Source organism: Centruroides vittatus, unplaced genomic scaffold (genome assembly GCF_030686945.1).
Source record: "Centruroides vittatus isolate TY-2023 unplaced genomic scaffold, ASM3068694v2 contig_717, whole genome shotgun sequence".
Lineage (NCBI taxonomy): Eukaryota > Metazoa > Arthropoda > Arachnida > Scorpiones > Buthidae > Centruroides > Centruroides vittatus.
Window position 1 is genome coordinate 4,311,224 of NW_027122456.1, and position 26,325 is coordinate 4,337,548.

At 28.3% G+C, this 26,325-nt stretch overlaps 1 protein-coding gene across 1 annotated transcript; it reads left to right on the plus strand.

Moving 5' to 3' along the window:
• The first annotated feature begins 333 nt into the window (after positions 1 to 333).
• Scsalpha1 (Succinyl-coenzyme A synthetase alpha subunit 1) lies at positions 334 to 25,749 on the plus strand. Its single transcript, XM_067276907.1, has 8 exons — positions 334 to 454; positions 9,991 to 10,094; positions 10,981 to 11,097; positions 15,399 to 15,611; positions 17,603 to 17,822; positions 18,977 to 19,050; positions 20,811 to 20,999; positions 25,010 to 25,749. The coding sequence occupies exons 1-8, from the start codon at positions 415 to 417 to the stop codon at positions 25,034 to 25,036; spliced, it is 984 nt and encodes a 327-aa protein (XP_067133008.1). The 5' UTR covers positions 334 to 414; the 3' UTR covers positions 25,037 to 25,749.
• Positions 25,750 to 26,325: the final 576 nt, after the last annotated feature.

Below are 26,325 nucleotides of genomic sequence, written 5' to 3' on the forward strand. Positions count from 1 at the left end.
TAAATAAATTTTTATATACACATATGTATGTATTATATTTATATATTAAATAAGAAAAATTTCATTTTAATTTGCAACTAGTATTTTATGGCGGTGCAGAAATATAACTTCGAACAAAGGCTGGTAGGACCTTGGGTATTATCGGCTTGATTTGAATAAAATTAAAATAAATATATATCAAATATTTTTATGGATTTTTTTTTACCCTTCTCATGTTGGCTTAGATTTTGAATTTACTGGCGATCGGCATTGATAGGGGCGGCCGAATCCAAAACCGGGCCTGGATCAAGGTCCTAGAATATATTCTAGGACCTTGGGCCTGGATGTCAATAATATAATCGGAAGAAGTGACAGGAAATATGGACAGCAGTGCCATCTATTTACTCTCATATTATTTGGAGGTCAGAAGTTAAAATGGCGGCGAACATAGTAGCGTTGACGAGGTTGAGTGCAGGTAAAACTTACTTTGTCACGCACTTATTTCGGTATTTATTTTGATTTTTCTTATATAAATGACATTTGATATTGTGAACGTATAAATTGAAATAATAGGTAAAGCAAAAATGACGTAATAAACGTAATACGCATGTTTATCTGTGATCACGGTCTATTCTACTACTAAAAAGTTTGTTTTCCTCTTGTAAACAAAACAGATGATGCAGATGTTTCTTATTAAATTGATTTCTATTTCTTATAAAAGTGTTAGAAAGGAAACAGGCTTTAGTTGAAGAATGTACTTTGACCTTTAAGCTGTACTTATTGTTACAGATTATAAATAAATGCTCGATACGAGTAACGAGTAAACAATTTAGTCAATCGTTTTAAGTAAACATAAGGTTATATCTGTTTGAAAAACCTAACAAAGAAGACTTTGATCTTTGTAAGAATTAGAAAAAGTTGAATGGATCATAAATATTAATAAAGTTAAAGTTTTTATCAAAGCTGTAATTCAGTATAAACTGTACATCAAAAATATTTTATGTAAAAAATATATATATATAAGCTTATCTTCCTATTTTTCATATCAAAATTTTTTATTTAATTTACTGTATATGTAACATTTAGAATTTGTTATTAATCTGATATCTAAATACATAGGTGCTTTTACTATTTAACTCGTATATCTTGTGGAGGCTTCTTTATATATTAAATAAGACTGTGCTGGACTTCTATAGATTAAAATATAAGTATACCAGCAGATGAGCCCGGCGTTGCTCAGGCAAAAAGTAATGATAGTGAAAATTAAGATTATTAGATTATAGCCGATCTTGCCCGTTTTTACCGGGTTCACCCTATTCCGAGACTAATTAGAGAATTTTTAGATGGCTCTAAAAACATGTTTGATTTTCCGCAAAAAACTGCATTTAAAATAGTACGGTAAAATCCAAATTTAGGGTAATCCTTAACCCTCTCCATCTCCCCCGCGGGTGGGGGTATTTTGTAAAATCCCTTCTTAGTGTACATTGTACATTCTCGTGATGTACCCTAACTGTGTGCCAAATTTCAACTTTCAACTCCTAACCATTTGGGCTCTGCACTTATTATTATTATCATCATTATCAACCCATCTTGATTTTATTATAAGATGTAAATAAAAACATAAACACAAAATTAAAATGAAAGAAATAAAAGAAAATAAAGTACCGTACATAGCTTATAAACTTGACTGTATCTTTAACAAAAATATATATAAGAACTAAACTAATGATAAAACTCATACATTATGCATACTATTCCACACAAAAATGTTATAAGTTTATACTATGAACGTGCTTAAACAGCTGTAGGTTCTTTATTATCATAGTTTGTCTGGAGCCAAAATCTAATAATTATATAACTACTTCTGTGCAACCAATATTGCATCAAGCATTTTTAATTGATGACTTGCCCCTTTGAAAAAGGAAGCAAGACATCTTAATAGTAGTACTGTGTTTTATTTCAGAGAAGTAGTTATATCATTATGTTTTGTATAAATCTTCCTATTCTGATCTGATTGAATCTAATATGAACCATTGCAAATGAAAGTGATTTAAGTACATTTATTTTTAAATTGAGATATTTAAAAGTTTGCATTTGTATTGATTCAAAATGATTGGTAACTGATAATATGTAATATAGAGATCACATCTTTTGAGTCTTTTCTCAAAGATTTTTGATACTGGGATAATACCGGAGTTTTGGAAGACATGTATTTTAATTCCAATTTTTAAGAATGGTAGGAAGGATGTTCCTGGTAATTATAGAGGCATTTGGTTATCATCTTGTGTTTCAAAATTGTTTTGTATATTTTTGTATAGAAGACTGACTTGATGGTTAGAAGTTAAAAATATATTGCATGAAAATCAGGCAGGATTCTGGGTTAGTTATTCCACATTGGATAATATTTTTGTTTTGTACACAGTTATTCAGAAAACATTTTTACGGAAACATAGGAAGGTGTATGTATTTTTTGTTGATTTATCTTTTGCGTTTGACAGAGTCTGTAGGAATTTGTTGTGGTCAAAGATGTTGTATTCTGGTTTCAGTTATAAATTTATATCTTTACTTGTTGCTTTGTATGAAAATTTTTTGCTTATGGTAAGAGTTGGAGGTAACTGTTTGCCATTAATGTTCTCTAAGACTAGTGTTAAACAGGGCTGTATTTTGAGCCCAATCTTGTTTAGTATTTTTTGAACGATCTCTTTGGTATTATTAACTCTTCTGGTGATAGTATAGAAATAGATGGTTTCTAAATTAAAATACTGGCTTATGCAGATGATATTGTAATTTTATCTGATTCTGTGGTTGGACTTCAAAGATTGATTGATAAATTTGCACTTTATTTAGATGAAAATGGTTTTAAATTGAATTTGAATAAATCTAAGATTGTTGTTTTTCAAAAAGGAGATGAGAGTGCAAGGGCGGATAAATGGTGGTTTAAGGGTTCTCCAATTCAAGTTGTCTCTAACTACAAATATTTGGGTGTTGCATTTTTGTCTAATGGTTTATTCCGTATGCATTACATTAATAAGAGAACTCATGCTAGATTATTGATGAATAAAATTATTCAGTTAGGGAGATCTGCCAAATTACGTAATATGATTGATTATTTACGTTTATTGATAACTGGTTTCGCCCTCTTTGTTATATGCTTCAGAGATTTGGGGTTTTAACTTGACCAATGGTGATGGTATACAGACTGAATTCATTAAAAACTTATTTTATTTACCTCATTGTACATCAGGTAATTTAATTATGATGAAATGTGCTTTGACCCCTATAAAATTTATAATATTTAGTAGGATAAGAAATTGGATTATTAGAATTTCTAATCTTGATGATTATCGTCTGAGTAAAGTTTGTCTGAAATTTATACTTAACAAAAAGTCTATAGATTAGACACTTATTTTATTGATACCTCTAATAATAATGGTATTAATCTTATTAATGATGATTTGGATTTAATGGACTGGTCTCTTCTCCTTGTTAACATTTTTGATAATTTTTTATACAATATAAATGAAAAAATAAGTAATAGCATATATAATTGTTGGTATAAGGATTTAAATGTCACTTTTTTTGATAATTCTTTATATAATCAAGATGTTTTCCTTTATATTTTGTCTTTATTTATACAGACTAGGTTAATTCATTGAACTTTTTAAATACTTATTCAAGAGAATCATGTAACTTTTGTGTTGAGAAAGAAATTGTGGATGCCTGACATATTTTGGCTAAATGTGGGTATCTTAAAGTGTTATGTGAAGAAATTTTTGGTTGTGAAGTTCTTACCAGGTCTTTATTTCTTAAAATTTTATCAGAACCATGCTATCAATTTAAAGTGTTTTGTTTTCTAAGAAAATCTGTTGATCTTTTGTTTTAGGAGCATGATTCTTCTACTATAAATTTAGCCTTATTGCTGGTGTTGTTTGGGAGCATCTGTCAGTGCTGTGTCTTCATTACTAACATATTACTTTTTTATAGGTAAGCAATTTGCTTTTTTTTGGTATTTTGTATTTTATTGACAGATGCTCCCAAACTTTAACTTTAAACTAACTAATTATTACATTTGATTTTTAAATCTTAATTTATATCTAAATTGTTATTTATATAATTTGTTATTGTATAATTTTGTTTGTTATCTTATGTTTATTGTATCTAAGTGTTTTGTTTTTGGGTGATGGTTTTGCTCCACACATCAAGGAGTGTATCTGGTATGCATAGGGTAGATGTACCAGTTTTGGCCAGTGTACCAGTTCTGGCCAGAAAACAAATTTAACTTAAAAATATAATCACCACATATTCAAATCTGTCCAATGAAACAAACTTTTATTGTTAACTGTTCACACAGTTAACAATAAAAGTTTGTTTCATTTGTGATTATATTTTTAAGTTAAATTTGATTTTCTGGCCAGAACTGGTACTACACTGGCCAAAACTGGTACATCTGCTCTAATAATAAACAAACAAACTTGCATTTTGCCGTTAAAGCTTGAATATAATAACTGCTTGTTGTTTTTCCTAAGTTTCCCTATTTTCAGAAATCCTTTAATAGTAGACATGGCTACCATTCAAGGATTTCTGAAAACTTAGGGAAACAGTGTAAAATTAATATATACTGTAAAGTACAGTAGCTACTTACGATATTTAGTTAACAAACAAACTTTAATAAAAAAATAAAATATATAAAATGTACAATATACAATAGGTGTATTTTATAATTATTTCTTATTACTGGTACATGAAAAGTAACACTCATTATAAAGAAAAGATACCAATTGCCATTTTAAATATAATTTTTTTTTTAAATTAAAATTATCACAAATAAATATTTCAATACTATATTAATAAATAGATATTAAACAGTTGTCATATTTCTGCACAAATAAGAGTTCTCATTAGTTATACAGTATATGAAATTTACTTGTTTTTGTTTTTGAAAAAAATCTTGAGAGCGAACCCTCTTATGAGAGTATGCTCTTATGTGTGCCAGCATGTTATGCTTTATAAGAGCACTGCACTGTTTTGTCAATATAAATTAAATATACATGTACTGACTGATATAGTAACTACTATATTTTTGCAAATTGACTAGCATATATGGTAAAAACTGACTTGTCAGTTTACCAGTGTGTTGGTTTAAGTGAAGGTTATACATGACAGAAGGAAAAAAAATGTGAAAAAAAGAAATCGAGTCTCACAAATGCCAGTTTTTATTCTAAAATTGTGAGATTAGCAGCATTGCATCAAAAAATATGATTATATCTTTACTTTTTACATTCTGACTTCTCTCTAATGACATAAAATACTTGTGGATTGCCATTTTTATGTTTATTTGGTTTTGTGTTTTCAGATCAAGTTACAAAATAAACATATCAAATTTCAATTCATTGTGAATTATCTCAAGTTTTACAGATTGACATTGGATTTGTTTGTAATTGGAGGTTGATAGGTTGGTTCTCAAAGTCACTATCCTGACTTTGAAAATCAACCTATCAACCTTCAATTACAAAACCAACTTATTTTGAAGGCAGAGATTGTCAGTGCAGCCTGCACCACCACCTACTGCTAATATCAGTTAATCACAAATTGTTTTAATACACTGTAAACAAAAATTGTATCAGTTGCATTTTTCCTTGCATGTACAGATGTTTGATGTAGATCAAAAACATGGTAAAATATATAGCAAGCTAATTTTCAGAGAGAGAGAGAGAAAGACATTTTTATTTTTTAGTCACAGTTTTACCTGCATGTTGGTAACTGGGTTTTCTGGCAAGCAGGTCTCTCCCAGTTATATGCAGCATTCTCATCAATCGATGAAATTATGGTATTCAGTGACATCTCTATTGCTACCACTATTAAAAATAAGAAACTAAAATTTAAAAAAATGCTTCTGATACTATAAAATTTTTCTAAAAATAATGAGTTTTTTTGGATATTTTTTGGTATACAGTGCAAATTTGCCATAGCTATAAGAGGATACATAACCTATATTTGGATATAAGATCATGCTCTTATAAGTGCAGAAATATGGTATGTGCAAAAGAAATAATTACATTAAACAATAATTGCAATTGAAAAGTAACTGCATAGAAAATATGCAGTTTAGAATAGTAGCTACAGCTTTTGTTTAAATAAAACCATAATAAGCATTTAAATACTTAAAGTAAAATAAATTCTTATTAGTTGTGATTTCATCTAGGTTTGCAAATATAAATGTTAGTTTAAATAAAACGCATTTTATTTAAAATTTTATTATTTAAAAACTGATTGAAATTGTGGATTAAACTTAAAACAAATTACATTGCATAAATAATTTTTTTTTTTTGATACCAATGAAACTGTGTTGTGATTTGTGTTGTGATTTATGTTGCTTTATGCTGATACAATGAAGTGACTTCTTTCAAGCACTTGGCAGGTTATTCATTTTTATTCAGTTAGAACTAAAGGTACAAATTGCATTTTGGGAATTTGCCCCTCCTCAGCTAGCTAAACCTTAAATTAAAACATGAGAAAATATACATATATACATGTAAATTAAAATTTTTTTTTTATCAATTTTAGTTTAGCACAGTGATTCCCAACCTGGGGTATGTGCTTAGTGGTTTAGGGGACATGAAAAAAAAATTAATAATGGCGGATGTACTATAAGAATATTCAGATTCTGTATTGAGGTACTTGATGCTTAGTTTTAAATAAATTTTTATACAGTATATATCTGTGTTTTTCCTGCAGTGCTTTTTGATTTAAAAATACTTTTTTAATGTACAGCACTATATAATTGACCAAGATGCCACTGCTTGACAAACATGCAAAATAAATCTTAGCAAAAATGGAAAATAAAACTTAGGAAAATGGGCTGCCAAGCAATAACAAGACAACAAAGGTTGAAAACCACTAGTTTAGAACAGAGTTTAGATTATAGTAAGGAACCTTATGGTTTTCATGGTTTCTAGTATGGTGTGATAACAATTAGAATTGTGCAGGTTTAATTTTGTTGTCATAAAAGAGTCTTTTTTATGTTTTAATAATGACATCTGTCCAAATACAATTTATGTATGTTTTTGGTGTATATATACTTATTTATGCAATTTGATATACTACATGCAGCCTCTGTTAAATAAAATATAGTCTTCCCATTACAAAGGTTTTCTACCTGTAATTTAGATTTTAAGTAAAAACTTTTCTGGTCATAGTTTTTTATTTGATCTTGCTTAATTAGTTTGATTCAGATGGAAATTTTTATTTTTTTTCTTCATCTTTGAAGAATTTTATTAGGAATGAATACTGTGCATTATATAGATATTATTAGTGAGTTGAATTAATAATAATTGAACAACTATTAAAAAAGTGAGTAATGTGAAATTGAAACACACTCTTAGAATTATATTTTAACTACAGTAATTTGATATTTTTTAATTGTTAAGTATAAAACAGAATAATGCATACAATTAAATATTTTTCACTAGAATTGTTATTTTTGCAAACAGGTGGTGAGGAATTGGCAAAAGCAATTAGATTAATCAAATTAACAAATTAGAAAATACAGTGGGTGATCAGTTAATGAACATAATCCATACCAAGACTTTGTTCCATGTCTGAATTGTTCGTTAACTGATTATTGATTTATCATAGGTTTCTATGGGAATTTGATTAATTTGTTCTGGAGACTCCAAAAAATAAAAAAATATATACTTTCTTATTATGTTTATTTATATGTAATAATAAAAATACACATATACACATATGCATTTTTATTAGTCATGTTTTTTCCATTTGTGAGAGTTAAAGAATCTGTCTAATGTCAATTGCTTTTCTCTCTTCTTCAGGAGTTTTCAGAAGTAATTAATAGCATTGTAATTGTAGAGATCCCCAAGCCTATTAACCTCAACTTGGTTTGGATGCCATTCAAAGAATTGTTCTGACATCCTCCCACGTCTTCAAAAGATCTTTAATAGCAGATATTGGCATTACAGTAGAGCGTCGATAAGTGGAACCAATTGGGGACTGGGGTCCTTCCAGTTAATGATTTGTTCCAGTTTCCGACTTTGTACGAAAAAATACATTAACCTGGTCCGATGTTCAAATTTTTCTCCGTTGCGTATCGCTTCCTGTTGAATTTTTTTCCGTTTGCGTGTCGCTTCGTGTTGAATTTTCATCGATTTTAAGCCTAACGAAAATTTTTATAATAATCATTGAGGCTATCGTATCGTTAAAAATTATTTCTGCATTTTGTACAAACAAAATAAATATATTAAAGAAAAAAAAAAACATGAAAATTATAGTTTAGAAGTAAATTTAGTATCAAAAACATTCGATTCAGCACGACACAGTCCGACTGAAAATCGTTCCACTTTCCGGCCATTCCACTTACCGACGTTCCACTTATCGACGCTCTACTGTAATCTTCTACTGTAATATCTCACCAAGTTTCTTGGTGTTGAAATAACAACAATTGCCTTAAATATTGAGCTAAAAACTGGCTAATTAAATGATTGATATAAAGTAATTTGATATTAGAGGTTAGGTGCCATCTCTTAACTAAATTAATAATTATAATTTAAATGCATTATTAAATGAATTTAGAACCTTCTGGAATAAAAGAAATGTCCTACACTTTTTAGCCCAATATTTTAAAGTGATCATTGATATATATATATATATATATATATATATATACCTCACCGGATAATGCATTAACTGGCTGAGTGCCATTCTTAGGCAGTGGACGTTGGAGATGTCTTCAGCCAGTGTAATATTTAATCAAGTAAGGTTATATCTAAATTAATAAACCTCTGGAAGCGAAGACTTGCTCGGGGTCTGGGTCGCGTAACTGGCAAGAGCACTGCACAGTAAGTGAGGTTGCAGGTCTTGTCCCGCCCCAGGTCAGTTCTTTTATTCCAGAAGGTTCTAAATTTATTTAAATTATAATTATTAATTTAGTTAAGAGATGGCACCTAACATCTACCTCTAATGTCAAATTACTTTATATCAATCATTTTATTAGTCAGTTTTTAGCCTGATATTTAAGGCGATTGTTGGTTATTTCATTATATGCATCGGGCTTTGTGTTGTTATTATTTCTTGGTGTTTTTCATTCAAGAGTTCTTGGCATTCTTCTGTCATCAGATCTGTTTCAGGTTCCAATATGATCTCTTCAATGTTCTTTATTTCTCAGATGTGATTTTTGTTACTCCTTTAGTTGCTTGAGTCTTCTTGATTATATGTATCTTTCTTAGATAAGATTGAACTGCGGTCTACTGTAGACCTGTTCAAGCCAAACTGCACAGCAACATCAGACATCTGTACCTTTGGTATTATACTCCCACCTTTCAAAAATAAAAATCGACTCAAAACTTAATGAGTGCCTGCCCAACAGTCTCGCAAATACTATAAAAAAATTGTTTCTGTCAGAAAAATAAAAGGCTGGAATTACAAGGGAGAGTTTCAAAGTTCAGAGGAATACTATCCAATCAGTATATACTGGGTTGAGCGTCGATGTCGATGTCTCCTGCGCTCCAAAAAGTTTTGAATTGTTGCCTAAAGACAAGGGAAGATCAATTGGTATTCGTTATTTTACGTCACTTCTTCTTGTGTTTGTTCTGTGAGGTGTTCGTTATCTGAACATGTGTTCATTGTCTGAACATAAAAATCTTTCACGAAAGTGTTCATTATCTGATTTGTTCGTAGTCCAATCACCCACTGTATAACATTATCACTCTTCTGTTTAGCCTTATTGATATATTCATCTTTAGCAATTTCTTGCATCAGATTCTAAATTTTGAATGATAATATTTTCAAAATTTTGTGTGTAAAGTTATATAAAAAATAACTATAAAAAAAAAATAACTATAAATAAAAATAACTAAATTATCTGAATAAGAATACTTTATCATCCAGTATTTCTTAGTTAATATTTAAATAAGTATGTTATAAGTAATATTATATATACCAGTAAAATTTTATGTAGTATAACTAATATTTTAAAATAATTTCCATTTTTGTTTTCAGTTAGGTGTCTTGGTTTAAGAAATTGTAGTTATAGTGCTACAAGAGTCAATTTAAAAATAGGAAAGGATACTAAATTAATATGTCAAGGTTTCACTGGAAAACAAGTAAGTATATTTTGAATTAATAATAATGTTTACATTAATATTAATTAAAGTAACATTTTTTTACTGATTAACATCAATAAATAATTACTATCTTATAAAAAAAATGATCTTTTTGGTTCTAAATACAATAATTGTGAAAATAAATTAGAACTTAACAATTTTTATTTTTGACTACATTATTACATTATTTATGCACTTATATTGTCAGGCAATAATACCAGTAAAACAGAATTCTTAAGTTTCAAACAGAATAACATTTTTTAAATAACATAAATTCAAAAATTAAAATCATACATAAGTTTAAACTGTAAGGTAGTAAATTTAAAGGCGTTTGAAAAAGAAATAAAATAACATTAATTTAATGAGAAAAGCAATTAAAAGATCAAAATATAACATTATGAACAAGGTATAACTTTCCTATCCAGTGATTTGGGTAAAGCATAATGGTTACTAGGATTATTTACATAAAGTAGTATTGTTTTCCAATAAAACGTTTGAATTTCAACAAATAATTAATCATTTGTTATTGATGAAAGAATTGGCATTTGGTTATATTTTTACTTATTTAAGATTTTTACATGGGCAAATTAATAAATTCATAGAAAACTGTCATGTATAAATATGAAAAATTATATTATAAAATATGCATTATATTAATAAAAATATGTTTGATTTTTAAATTTGTAACAGATTAATGAAAGTCTTATTCAAGACCCTATATTTAAGTTTTCCCCTTGTGCCAAATGCTTTAGCCATTGACCCCGATGTAGACAGATTTTAGAAGACATTATTTCATACTATTTTTTCTTTTTTGAAGATTTACCAATATATTTTTAATATTATTTGTTTTAGAAATGACAACTCAGGCATCAAAATTTTTTTATAGGGAACATTTCACAGTAAACAGTCTCTTGAATATGGGACACAATTTGTAGGAGGAGTTTCTCCAGGTAAAGGTGGACAAACACATTTAGGCCTTCCTGTTTTTAATTCTGTAAAAGAGGTAAGATATATAAATTTTTTAAGCTGATATTTACTAATATCAAATATATTCATTAAATTACAGGGTGTTCACCAATCCTTGAAATGTGGGAAAAGTGCAGGATTGTTAAAATGCCTATGAATATATGGGAATATTTTTTCAAAATTTTTTTTTTATTGCAGTAAATTCAATTAAAACACATGGTAAAACTAACATTAGAATTATCAGGTTGTTAAGATGAAATTTAGACATCTTAAATCATCATCAATATCAGTTGCATCTCACCGCCTTTGCTGCAAACTTTCAATCTTGTGAGCAAAGAATGACTAGTGTTTTTCTCTGAAGAAAGTTTTTAGCATCAGGTGTCATTGAACTGTATATTGGCAATTCAGTTCTGCAGGTCATGATATAGATGGTATTCAGTTAGTGCCTAGTTTGGGCTGTAAGGTGGCTGAGGCAGAACCTCCCTCCCCAGACTGGCTATCTTTGCTCTTTGTGCTGGAGCATTGTTATTATGTTATCAGACTTTGTCAGTAAACTTTGTCAGGAAACTGACAAAGTCTGATAACATAATAACAATGCTCCAGCACAAAGAGCAAAGATAGCCAGTCTGGAGTGGGAGGTTCTGAAGATCAAAGAACTTTGTGAGTTTCCTTACAAAGTTCTTTGATCTTGTGTTCAAACAATCCAGTTGTGTTCAGTTGTGTTAGACTTCTTTTGTGTCAGCAATGTTGGTTGGAAGCAGCTCTATCATGATGACATCGAACAAATGCAGATCATTGCCTCTTTCTGCACTATCAGTCCTATGACTTTTTTAATAGCAGTTGGTTGACCTTTGTTCACCCTCTGAACACTTTTACAAACTCATCTGTAAAACATTTGTTAATCTTTTGTTGCATTGTTGCTACTTTTGAAATGATAGATCAGTAACATGCAAATGTATTCTTTCAAAAGTTTTTTATTGTCAGACATTGCTGATGTATCTATTTCCAATGAAATATATGATGAAATGCCCTTTGGTTACTCTTCTTATATATCCATATCATTCTAGAACATTTTTTTCTAGTTTGTAGAAAAAATCAAAATGTCTAAAATGTGCCTGAACAACCTGTTATAATCACAACTAAATAAACAGCAAGGTCATGATTGGTAATCTATAAGGAACAAGGGAACAAAAATATTGGGGGGATGTGTTCCCCAATATTTCTATACTGGAAAATTTTCTCTTCAACATAATTTTTTTATACCATACTACAAAAATTAGAACTGGAAACAAGTTTTTTGTAAAATATAGTGTATGCATCAAGTACACTTTATTTTTTACATCCACTCAAAACTTGACAAAAAGTAGATGACAAGTGAGAGATGAAAGTTTAGATGTCACAAGTTTTGTGGAAAACAAAATGCTTTTTGTTCCAACTATTCCTTTCCAAAACTATATCCACTATGATTGCTAGTGAATTTACAACAGTTATTCCCTAGAATTACAAAGTACCACAAACTACATTCGTTTGATCTGGTGAAACACTGCCTTTTGGCTATTTTTATGTTAGTGGGTTCAATTTCATTCATTGTTCTCTGTCTATTCCACTGTTTTAGATTTTTAAAATGTGCTTTATTATTGTGTGTTAGATATTTGAATAACTTCAAAAAAAGTTTTCAGATTGTTTAAATTTTATCAAGGACCCAACAATTTGGAAAGAAGAAAGGTATGGTTACAAATTAAAAAAAAGAAAAGGTACTTTATCAAATTAAATTTATATTTATTGATTTAATAAATGTTGTTTAAAGATTGTATTGTTATATATGATGAATACATATACATTATAATTTATTTGATATTTTACTGATGAGCAGATGCATAAGGAACACAGTGGGTGTGAGTGGCTTGTTTTGTTTGATGATCTGTTTCATATTGTATGGTGTGGAGTAAATTCATTTTTAAAATCTAACACACTAATCTTTATTTTAAAAAATATTATCATTGTAATTTAGGGTATTAAAAAAGAATGATAAGTTGACATAAAGGAATGCATTGCACCTCATTCACAAATCCAAAAAATTTATTCTTTCCAAACATACTTCACACAAAATTTTGAAGTATTAAAATTTTTTTGGTCATGTGAGTTATAATTATTATAAAAATGTTTATTAAATTGGCTAAAGCAGTGCTATTCAATCTATGGGTTGCGACCCCAAGTGGGGCCGTGGAAAATTACCTTGGGGTCGCACTGTTAAAATGTTTGAATACCATTGGGCTAAAGCAATAAATTACTAACCATTTTAAACTAAAAACTTGTAACATTATAAACTAGTAATCTAAATATAGTGGTGCTTGCCTTGAATGCAGTTCTCTGTATATTTAGGATCCTAGGTGATAGTTTTCACATCTGTTTGAAAAAAAAAAATTCATTTCTACTATTATTCATGTCTAATTATTGTTTGTGTTTTATAAAACTTGTATTATTGTTAAATGCTTGTGGAATTTCATTGGTTTTTGATCATTTTTGGCATTACTCGTACTATCTATTGGAAAAAATGCTACAAAACTTTTGCAGTTGTGGTAGTTTTCTTGTGATTTTGTAATCACAAGATTTGGTCAAATAATTGTAATGGTTATTTACTGTTAGAGTAGTTTCTGAAGTTAGTTGACTTTGGTATTCTGGCTGTTTTTTTTTTTTTTTTTTTTGAATTGCCTATGTAATTCAAGATCATGAGTGATATGGACAAACAATGTATTGTTTGTCCATAAGTTGAATTTCTATGAATGACTAGAGATGCAGATGTACTGTACATCTTGCTAGATATTCTATATATAACTCAAATTTCAGTGTTTCAAGCATGCGAAGGCAGGCCTTGGTCAGTCATGCAAGAGGGAAGGCGCTTCAAAGGCCTAGGCTTCAAGCACAACTATTCCATTCATCCCCATCAAAGTTCCTCAGAGCATAAACAAAATTGCACAGATATAGGAACTTTGTTAACAACATAGGCCAGGAATCTTCTGTTGCATATCACCAGAAACAAGTACTGTGAAATCTGCATATGTCCCAAGATTTATATACAAAGCACCAAAGCATCATTGTAATAAAGCAACAGTGGCAGAAATTATTTGGTGTTTATAACTATTTTAAAAGCAAGTAAAGAAGAGAATTGCACAGGACATAAATGAACTTGAGGAAAAGAAACAAAAGATTATGGGAGATACAAAGAAAGAACTGTCACTTATTGAAAAAGAGTTAAAATGTGGAAAAGTGAATTTTGTATTTTTGTATCCAATCTTATAAATTTAATTGTTCCTATTTCAGCATAAAAAAATATATAAAATTCTTAAAATATATTACTCTTAATATTTTATATAATATTATGATATGAGCCATTTGATTATTATTTGACAAAATGAAATTTAATGTATTCACTACCATTACAAGAAAAAATATATATTTTACTAGGGCTACATTTTACTGTAATTATTAATTATGATGTCAAAAATGTTATATGTTAATGTATTAAGTTAACACAATATGATAACATTATGTAATACTGTTTGAGATGTCAGTTGACAGTCAAATGGATTGATAAAATTCATGAAAATTGAACTCTAATCCAATCATGCTTTTTCAGTAGTTTTATTACTATTCTACAATACTTACAAATGTAAAATGCTGAAATAGTTTAGAAGCCAGAAACATTTAATTTGATAAACATTTTAGGCACAAAAACCATTGTTAATGCCGTTAAAATTAAGATTCAAAGAAATACCACTTTTAAACAGCAAGAAATATTTTTTAGTTAATTTTTTAATGCATCAAGGTGTATCTTTAGGATGTTTTCATTCATCTTGCTCTTCTTCCCATCCATTTTGCTATATGTAACTAGGACTGAAAATGTTTGATCCAAATATTTTTGCTGTTGTTTCTTTAAAACATTTTTAGAATAAACAATATCCAATCTTCAGCTCAGCACAATCACAAGTCAAACATTTTCACAACAGACACAAAGAGAAACTGTTCTACTTTATATTCAGTGTGAAAACATCAAGTTAAATGTTTCTAGCTTTTAAACTATTTCAGTGTTTTTACATGTGACTCATGAAATTCCTTTTAAAAAGCTACTTGTTTTAATGTTAAAAAATTTTATAAATTTTATTTTTTTTTCTGAAAATTAGCATTTATATATTTTGAAATATTGGTTTTAAAAAATTGCAGTTTATTCAGGAATCAGATTATACAATCTGAAAATAAAAACAAAAAATTTTTATACTTAATTGTTATAATTTGCTTTTTCAACATTTTTTAATTTTTGATATTACATATTTTAAACAGGCAGTTGATCAAGTTGGAGCAACTGCAACAGTTATATATGTTCCTGCACCTGGTGCTGCCAAAGCTGTTTTAGAAGCAATGGAAGCAGAAGTGCCATTGATAGTTTGTATAACAGAAGGTATACCACAACAAGATATGGTTAGAGTCAAGTATGCTTTAACTCGACAAAACAAATCTCGTTTAATTGGACCAAATTGTCCAGGCATTATTAAGGTATATTAAATTTTCTAATTTAAGATAAATTATATTAATTATTATTATTATTATTATTATTATTATTATTATTATTATTATTAGTAGTAGTAGTAGTAGTAGTAATGTTGTTTCATTAATGGATTGTATTTAAAAAGTAAAACTTAATAAAAACTATATATAACTTAATCTAATTTTTGCAATTTACATTCATGCTAATACTGAAGATCTCTTAATGAGAAGTTAATGTAAGAAACTTAAATTGCAAATACTTTGTCTAAAGTCTCCATTGAGAAAGATTAATCTTGAATAGTTCAATCAAAACAAATAAATTCCTTTTTAAAAATTATAACATATGCAAATGTATTCAGGTTGATTTTAATAAAATAAGTAACCTTAAATGCTCTTTCATTGCAGAGTGGGTTATGTGGTAATGCTTTTAATAAGATAGCTTCAACTAAAAATATTTATTGGATGTTTCAAGGAGAGTAAATAATTTGATTTTATCACATAATATTAAAGTAATCAACTTAGTAATTGTCTTCCCACTGGATATATCTCATTTGTCATCTTAAAATTTTTTAAAAGCTCTTTTTCTTGCTCTAATACAGTCTAGGGTTAAAATTTGCTTATTGAGAGGAATAGGTGCATTTCTGATTTGTCTGTTAAATTTTGTCATTCTATATCATTATAACAGGAGTTTTTTTCAGATTTTGGGAAATGTGATTGTAACTTTACAGCAAGATGCTTGTTGGCCTGAAATTTTCAGATTGCAGACCTATACATTCTCACTATCTGTCTACCCTTCATTAATCTCAAGAATGGAGTTATATAGATGAAAATTGAGACCAGATGTGGAAAGCTTATGGGCTGGAGATCCTGATTAACTATATATAAAGTTTTACTTTGGACCATTACATGATTTTTTAAATTTAAAGATGATTAAAAGTTGCAGTCCAACATTGTGACAATGTCACAGTAATATACATTTGATTTATTAATTTTAAAATATCTTTTCTATTATTTACTGACCAATTTAGTTGAGTTTTTGTAAAACATTTATTTTTGGTAGATTGATATTGCCAGAGGTTGAAAGATAGGAATAATTTTTTAGTAACTTCTAGCTTTTCAATTAATAATCTCAATTATTTTAAAATGATTAAGCTAATATATTAAAAATTAATAGCAGATTTATTAAAAATAATAACTGAATAACTTGGCCTTTTAAAGAAAGTTTACCATCGTATATTTTCTTTTCTTGTTTTTCAATTTATAGTATAATTAACATTAAATATAACATACAAATTGAAAAACAAGAAAAGAAATTAATGTTAACTAGAGTGATTTTCATCAAATACAAAAGAACTAAATTTTTGTGGGCGATATTTTTTTTTATCAGATGCACAATTTGACCATTTATATGCATAACAACAAGATGGTATTATCACATTTAATATGCACACAACATAGGAAGCAACTGTGAAAGTTTCTAAGAATTCGACTTGAAATCAAATTTGGAATAATATGTATAAAGAATAGACTTTGTCTGCTCTTTATACATTATCTTCTATATCCATTTTGTTATATTTCCAACAACCATATTTTTTTACTGGTAGGAAAAATTTTGTTTAGTTTATTTCAAGTTGGCTGATGGTATTTACATTTAATAAAATGTAAAAAATACAGAAGATACTAAATGTCACCAGGATGATGTTTTAATCAATTTACATTATTGCAGTCATAGATGCATTCCATAAAAGCAGAGACAACTATGGAGGTATAGCTAACAGAGACTTCCTCCATAGTCGTCTCTGTTTTTATGGAGCTATGTCTCTGCATATAACGACAAGCGATATATAATCTTCATATACAGAGATGAGTATGGAGGCATAGCTGCCGTAGTCATCTCTGTATATGAAGATTATGTGAAGACTGATGTCTGAAGATTTTTAGTATCTTCTGTATTTTTAATGTTTAGTTTATATTTTCTACTTTTTTTATTTTATTTAAAGCCTGAAGAGTGCAAGATTGGCATTATGCCAGGACATATTCATCAGGCAGGTAAAATAGGAATAGTATCAAGATCAGGAACATTAACATATGAAGCAGTACATCAGACTACAGCAGTGGGATTAGGGCAGTCACTTTGCATTGGTATTGGAGGAGATCCTTTTAATGGAACTGATTTTATTGATTGCTTAGAAATATTTCTCAATGATCCTGATACTAAAGGTAAGTATTTTTTATTCAGTTTTCTTTCTATTCATTGCATAACTTATAAGTAACTAATTCTGCCAAAATGCACAAACTTTAACTAATATTGTTAATGTGTGATAACTGTTATTTTGGGCCAAAGTAATTTTCTTTGAAAATGTTGAAAATTTTATTTTACATTTTATTTTTTTTGTCATAAAATCAATTGTTTATTATAGTATTTAAAAAGTTTTTATTTTTGTAATCAGTTGGAGATGTTGCTTTTAGTAATATGTATATATTCATCATATCTAATAAATCATATTAGATTGTGTTAATCCACAGTTAGTCATGCCAATAGGAAATCCTTCTTTCTTTTCAATATTTTGTGTTTTTCACATTTTAAGCTAAGATATATTTTAATTTTCTAAGTTTGTCTACTGCTTTAGTTAATGTTGAAATTGTTATGAAAACCAAGCATTTTCCACATTTATTTTACTTGGAGCAAAATATGTTCTATTACATGAAATTTTCTGCTACATCAGCACTCATGTTTGTTTATTATTTAATAGTCATTAGTGGCCCAGAAATCAATATGCTATTAAACATTAAAAAAAACAAAGCTGATATCAGCAATATTTGCCAGATACAATCTCTTATTTTTGTAACCACTAAAAAGGGGTTTGTAGGCAAATAAACAAATTTGTTATGTCCTTTCAATCTGACATTGCCCAGAAGTCAAGAACCACTTAGAAGACAATTTTAATTCACAGATCTTTATTTATATGCATTTCGGATTGGAGTTTGTACCAATCCAATCCCTCCTCAGTATAGGTGTACTCTGCATCAATTTTGATTTTTCTTAATAACTTTACATCAATCATAGTTACTGCATATAAATAAAGATCTGTGAATTAAAATTGTCTTCTGAGTGGTTCTTCTGGGGAATGTCAGATTGAGAGGACATAACAAATTTGTTTATTTGCCTACAAAGCTCTGTTTGGTGGTTACAAAAATAATAAACATTAATATGTAATTATAAATTATTTTTATTAAATTATCAGAATAAGATAACCAATAACAGCATAACCAATACTTTTGTACTTTTATAATTTTTTTTAAAAAAGTCATTTTTTGTAATAATATTTAATCTACATAAAATAAATTTTTATTTTACAACTTTATACTTATAGGAATAATATTGATTGGAGAAATAGGTGGAGTTGCTGAAGAAAGGGCTGCAGAATATTTAAAAGAACATAATATGGTATGTAAAAACAAAATTCTTATAATTGAGTATAATGCTTTTTGATAAATGAAAAATTATCACTACCAATATTCATATTAGTATAAGATTTCTATTGAAAGAATTCAACTTCTAAATTAAAAAAAATGAACTCCATTAAACTACATAAACAAAACTACAAGTTCAATACAAACTAATACATTAAGAATTACAGTTAGCATTACAGTTAATCAAAAAAGAGATACTAAGAACTAAAATCACTTTAATCAATTGCTAGATTAAAATGCATTCATATAAACTATATAATCAAACAGCTTGGTTTTGGGTCATCTTATCAAGTAAACTAATGGTAGTAGAAGTCAAGATGCCTAGATGTTGTTGATTTAGATTATGTTATTTAAATCTTAAATGAGTGGAGACAACAATAAAAGAATTTGTTTTTTTTATGTTTAAAATATTTTTGCCAAAAATTTTGTTTTGTATCTTCAATTATTTTAAATTTTAATGTTTAATTTTGTATCTTATAACAAAATCATCAGTTACATTTAGTTACATATGAACCATTCACAGGCTAAACTTGTTACCAGTTATGTTACCTAGACCCCCATCTGATCTTCACTTCCAAACCAATTAATTTAGATAAAATCATACTGATCACTCACTGCATAACTAGTCCTGCTACCTAACCTACAACTCCTACCTAGACTAGCCTACATTAACCTACAACTCCTGCTACCATGTATCTGCATGGTAGCAGGAGTTGTAGGTTAGTCTTGCTATGGACTAATCTTTTCTTCCACAATATTCTAAATTAAATTTATTTCTAATTATTGAATTTAATATGAGATGACTGCTTAACCATCTACCTCTAATACAAATTGCTTAATAACTTTTTAATTAATTAACCTTATTGTAGCTTGAAATTAATCTGACTGTATAATTTGATTAGCTACTTTTAGGATTTTGTCAAGTATCAATATTTTTAATGTATATTTGAATGGTTGTCTGTCTGTTGCTAACCTTTGAGAGAAAATCTTTTGTAGATATAAAATTTTTGTAAATAGCGTAACTTAGAATTTGATGAATTGTATATATTTGTGTGTTCTTTTATGTATGTGAAGACCGAAGATGGATGAAAGAAATTTGAAGCACTTAGAATAAACTTCCTACAAATAGAAACTATTAAAAAGCAGATAAAAGTATAGTTTTATTAGTGGCTAGAGTATGACTTTGATTAACATTAATTATCTGACATTAATATATTTTATATTTGAGAAATAGAGAGCTAGATTTAACAAAATTTTAGTCACTTTTTGGATGAATAAAATTTTATTAAATCTGTCACCTTGAAAATAAATATAGGGTACACAAAGTATTTACAAAGCTTTTATGTCTAGAATTTCAATTTTGAGTGGTAACGTTGTTGCCTTATTTACAACATAAGCAGGTTGTAAATAAGGCAACAATGGTTTCAATTGTGTGATAAATCTTCAAGAGAATTATTTCTGTCCATTAGCAGGAAGTATAATATTTTTGGAATTGAAATTTTACATAGTACTCACAAAACTTTTACATGGTAATTACAATATACAGAGAAAATATTTTTTCTGTGTATATGAGAAATGTTAATCCATTATTAATTTTAAGAATGATTTTTAATTTTGGCATTTTTAATAATATAAGATTATTTATAAATTATAAGTTTTTTGTTTGCTATGTTTGTTCATTTGAGACAATATTGGTCCATCAGTATATATTAATTTTATTTCATTTTATTTTAGGGTGCTAGTGCCAAGCCTGTGATTTCATTTATTGCAGGTCTAACAGCTCCTCCAGGTAGAAGAATGGGACATGCTGGTGCAATAATATCAGGTGGTAAAGGCGGTGCCTTGGAAAAAATTCAAGCTTTAAAGTCTTCAGGAGTTGTAGTAACACAATCTCCTGCCCAAATGGGCTCAACAATGTTGCAAGTAAGTTGTAAACCAAACATATCTTCTGTTGCAATTTCAAAAGGGCAGTCAGGTAAATTTTCATCAGCAACTTAATTGAGCATACTTGAGAAAATTTATTGCCTAGTTATTTAATGTTTTATCCAACAAACACTTTTTATTATAAACTAGAAAAATTTCCTTATAAATTCCCTTTTCAGGATTTTCTTTTCCCTACAAAAAAATGCACAGCAGCACACTGCTCTTCAGCTGTACACTCATCAAGCATAGTTGTTGTTTTGAAAATGAGCTAGATATACAAATCAGACTCCTAAATTCTGCCTCAGTCATCAAGGTGGATTATACTGCCACCTAATAACACTTTTAGAAATTGTTGTCATTTTTATATTATATTTGTTTGAAGCACTTCAGAGCAGTTACACATACAACATAGTTGATATGTACAGTCAAACCTGTTTTTATGTGGTGGATAGGGACTGCATAAAAAAAACACATAAAAAAAAATCACACAAAACTTCACGAGTGGCTATAAAAATTAGTTTTTACAACACAATTAAAAAATATATATTTTTTTATGCGGTCAATAGGGACCGCATAAAAAAGTCTCTCATAGAAAATAACTCAAAACCATACGAAATAACTAGGAATTGCTTTTTTAAATGAAATCATGACAAGGCTTGGCAGCTACTTGGAATCTCGCCAAACCTTTTCGAATCTGATTTAGAAAATACGTAAATAATACAGTACATTTACCTTCAATTTACACTTTGAAATGAATCTTATCTTAATGGTTCAGGAATGTGAAAGCACTTTGAAGGTTTAATTAACGTAATTAAAACAGACGTAGAATTTATTGACAACAGATGTCAGCACTTGACTGCATCGTCTTGTCTATCATCTGTTTTACATATTTTTGTCCAGGTGGTGTTTTGTTGACTTAAAAAATAAATTATTTCATTTCTCTCATATTCATGAAATAATATTGCTATAATAAGTTCATTTATGTTATAATAAGTTTATTTAGCTATACTAAGTCAACGTGAGACATGACAAAATGCACAAGACTAGTTGCCGACTATACCTCACAAATAAAAAATCACACAAAAAAAACAGGTTTGACTGTATACTTTTTTCCTTGTATAATAAATTAAAAAATCAATATTATATCAAAGTGTACAGAAAGCTAGGTACCATTGGTTTATATTTTCACTGGTACTCCATGATACAATAGCTCATAAATTGGAATCTTATAGGACCCTACTGAAAAGAGCAGTTACACATTCAACCTTTGATGAGTGCAGAAAACAAGAAATCAGGTTAATAATTGATGCAGCATGTATGTGTGGGGTTCTGCAAAAAGTGATACAGAGGTTGGTTAAAGCTTGTCTGAATCAGACAGACAAAAAAAGCAATCTTCAACTGAAATAAAAAATGAGGAAGTGAAAATGCATTTCAGGCAAAACTATAGCAGGAATGCTAACAGTATTAATGAAAATATATATATATAACATCCAGATAGTGATTAAAAAGATTGGCTGCTCTAATTATCTATATAATTGAAGGTAAAGAGGAGGAGGAAGAAGTGAAAAAGCCAAGAATGTATGAGATTGGTTTAAGCAAAAGGAGTAAGGAATTTTTCTACATAGAATCAACATACAGATCCATGATTCAAAATGCTCTTTAATCCATCACCCAATATCCCATGAACAGTACAATTGTAATACAATGTACCAAATAGAAAGAAGTAGAAGTAAGTTGGAAACAATCAGTAATACTTAGAAGCTAGTATGACATTAAGAACAGAAGGATTCTGGAGCAATGTTTCATTTACATATTAAAAAAGCATTTTAACATCATTAACAGTTACTCTGCTGGTCCAGTTGACCAAGTTCCTTACCTGTGTGCTGGCTGATTTAAGCAATTTTACAGTATTTTCTACTGAAAATAAAAAACAATTGACTAAAGCTAGGTAAAAAGTAAAAACTGTTTCTAATGTTGGGAACATTTATCTGTACATTACTCAATTTTGATGTGTGTGGGCTTTATTTTTATGTATTATGCTTTAATGTTATTTGGACATGTTTTGGAGATGAAGATAAAATGAGAAAAATTAAAAACTGCAATACAGCTTTGAAATTTGTATTTTTATGTATGAAATGTATAGTACATTGATGAATTTATTCAAAATAATGATGTACTGTATCAATATTATTAGTAGACTTCTGATTAGCTATTTTTCGTAATTGAGTCGGTTTGGCAAATGTACAGTACATGTACATACATAAGATGGCATTAGCACTATCAGAAATATAGGAATTTGACTTTTGTATTATAATATCTAAAAAGTATATAAATTATGTAATATATAAACTATACAGGTTTAAAATAGTAATGAAATTACATGGCTTATTTGTATTTTTTCAATTTCAGTTAGGTCTAAATCATAATCATGACATTTTCATCAGATAAATCAATATAATCGGCACTATATTTGTTGATTTCTTATTAATAAATTTGAACAATTATTAGTTAGTATGTTAATGAGCCATACCTAAACTCAACTCATATATAAAAAATAAAACAACTCGATTTTCGCTTGCAAAATATGGCGACAAAACTCCGAATCAGACGATGATTGCAGTTGTACAAAATTGCTTATATTTCAAATTTCGAATAAATAGTGCTAACTATTTATTAACAGACACACTAAAATACACAAATAAATTGTATTTTCAGTGCTGAAAACGTAACGTTACGTTTTAAAGCTAGAAATAACAGGATATATCAAGAAACATAATATTACATTTTTCGTTTTTTGTGAAGGAATGCGGAAAATGTAATATGTTTCTTGCAGGGTAAGTGTTTATGTGCAGGACATATAGAACTGTACACTAGATGGAGGGAGTACTGGAAACAAGAAATTGTGAGGATATAATTAAATATTTACAAGACAGAAAAATGAAGGAGGCAATATGATATAAGAAAAGATTGAAAAGATTGAAATTTTAGCTGCTGAGAAGAAAGATTAACACTGGAGTTTGTTTTTACAAATTTAGAATGAAATTGTGTAGTTTTAAATATCGTTTGATCTTCAAAAACAATTGGAAAGTTCAAATTTAGTTTGAACAGTGATTGATATTCATTAAGATGCAGCTATCCTAATACAAGACGAAAATGTTCCTTTGTGGTAAATTTAAATAGTTGGCTACTTGAAATATGACTTTAATATAGATAATAATATGGAGCCAGAAACCCATGAAGTAATATTTGTTAAATTAATTTACTCTCCAGAATTTAGTAATAATCTGTAGCAACCATAATTGGACAGACTACAGTAATTTTTTCTATTTGAAACATTCGAGTAGGGATTTGTTGTCACTGATTTGTTACTGGAAAGACAAGTGATGCATCTTTAATTTTATTATATTTTCAGTTTGTTTCGTGTTATAAAACGTAGGTACAAATAAATATTAATGTGAGTAAAAGTCCATGTGAAAATGTGGATTTCCATCCTGATATATCTGCCAATCTTCAAAATGGTGTTAATAAAAAAACGAAACTATGTTAGAATGATTTTAACAGGTAAATGCACTATATCCACAGTCTTATTGCTATCTGTATCATTATCTAAAGATTTTTATCTGTTTTGATCCTTGTATGATAGAAAAATTTGAAGTTTATTTTTGAAAACCGGGAGGATTTTTTTCTATGGGGTTACCTATTTTAATGCTGGAGGTATAAAAAATTTTTTTGTTGGATAGTGTAATTCACATGTGAGTTGTAAGGAATACTTTTTCTTTAGTATATTCTAGAAATAAAAGTAATTTTAACCTGATTTTCTGTTTTATTTTATGCAATTATGACCAAATTTTTTAATGAAAATGAATGTTTCTAGTTGAATAAAAACAATTGAAATTTTTATCTCTGTAAAAATTTTTATATTATATTCATTTTCAGCAGAAAGTTTTTCTTAATACAATTTTAATAAAAATACATTTTAAAAAATTATTAATTAATACTTTTTATTTCAGGAAATGCAAAAACGTGGACTGGCTTAGCATTGGGATGAACAGACTTTGATTCTCGGTCAACAAGATAGGTTTTGTTTCATGTTTCCCGACACTGTAGAGAATAGGTTGCTTTTGTCTGAAAATTTAGTAGGTCTCAATATGCATCATAAATTTTATCATAAAATAAATATATAAAAGCTGGACTATTCAGCATTCTGTTACGTTCATTCGATCATTAAATGTTCTATTTTTGCTAATAGATTGATCATAGACTAGTTCTGTTCCAAGAGATTGCCAGTTATGGTATTGTTTCTGTTAGGATTTAAGTTTGTAACAATGCAGTCAAGTTTAAATCGCCTAATCATTTGCCATTATCTATGAAACTCAAACTTAAGTGATTCAAAGGGTCTCAACTTGACATTTTCTATAAATGAGTTTGTTGAATCAAATGACATGTCTCATTTTGGAAAAGTTGTTCCTATAGTAAAATTATGAAAATATAATTTAAGTTTGAAAAAATTAATACTTTGTTAATGTTAAGGCATTTAATCATTGTTGCAATTCTAATCATGTTTATAAGTTGTTATAAAATAGACAGAGAAATAAAATAAGCAATTTATTATAAAGAACAGGCTGTTTTGTATTGTTCTGAATGTAACAGTTTAGCCATCATCACATTTAATACTCGTGGCAATATTTGTATCATTGGGTTTATAAACTGTAGATTATTAATGTGAATAAAATGTTTTCAGTTTTTTGAAGTGGTGATTCCTAATTCAAATTTTCTCTATATTTTAAAATTGTTTAAATAGTATCAAGACAAAAATATTGATTGACAAACTTAGAGGGTCAACTTTGTTTATTATACAATCACAAAAGTTCAAAATTAAGTAAATATATCTTATTATTCTAAAAGTTTTTCATTCATTCATATAATAATAATGAATTCAAATGATTATTCTTAGAATCAATTCTATTCAGTGCAATATTTGAAATACATTACCAAGCAGAATACTTATTGTAGTAATCAAAATTTTATAATTATTTGTAATCTTTTGCCATATTGAGACTTGATAAAACAATGAAGACAGCTTAGTTTAGTTAATGCAAGGAAAAATGTCATTAAACTTATATTTCTGTGTTTACTGTTGAACTGAGGATCTTTAAGGCAGCTTTGAGAATGAAGTCGGTTTATCTGAATTTTATCTTTTTTATATTATAAAGTCAGCAAATCTGAGTGGAATTTTGCAAAAATATATTGCTAACAAATTTCTTTGCTCAATTGCTATAATTAGATTAGAGTATACAATGAATACTGATATAAAATATAATGCTGT

Bases quoted from the DNA above. Each gene is read 5' to 3' on its own strand.
- Scsalpha1 (XM_067276907.1), top strand. From the start codon at position 415: ATGGCGGCGAACATAGTAGCGTTGACGAGGTTGAGTGCAG. The intron at 10,095-10,980 runs GTAAGTATATTT...ATTTTTTTATAG, and splicing joins AAGGTTTCACTGGAAAACAA to GGAACATTTCACAGTAAACA. The intron at 21,000-25,009 runs GTAAGTTGTAAA...TTTTTATTTCAG, and splicing joins TGGGCTCAACAATGTTGCAA to GAAATGCAAAAACGTGGACT.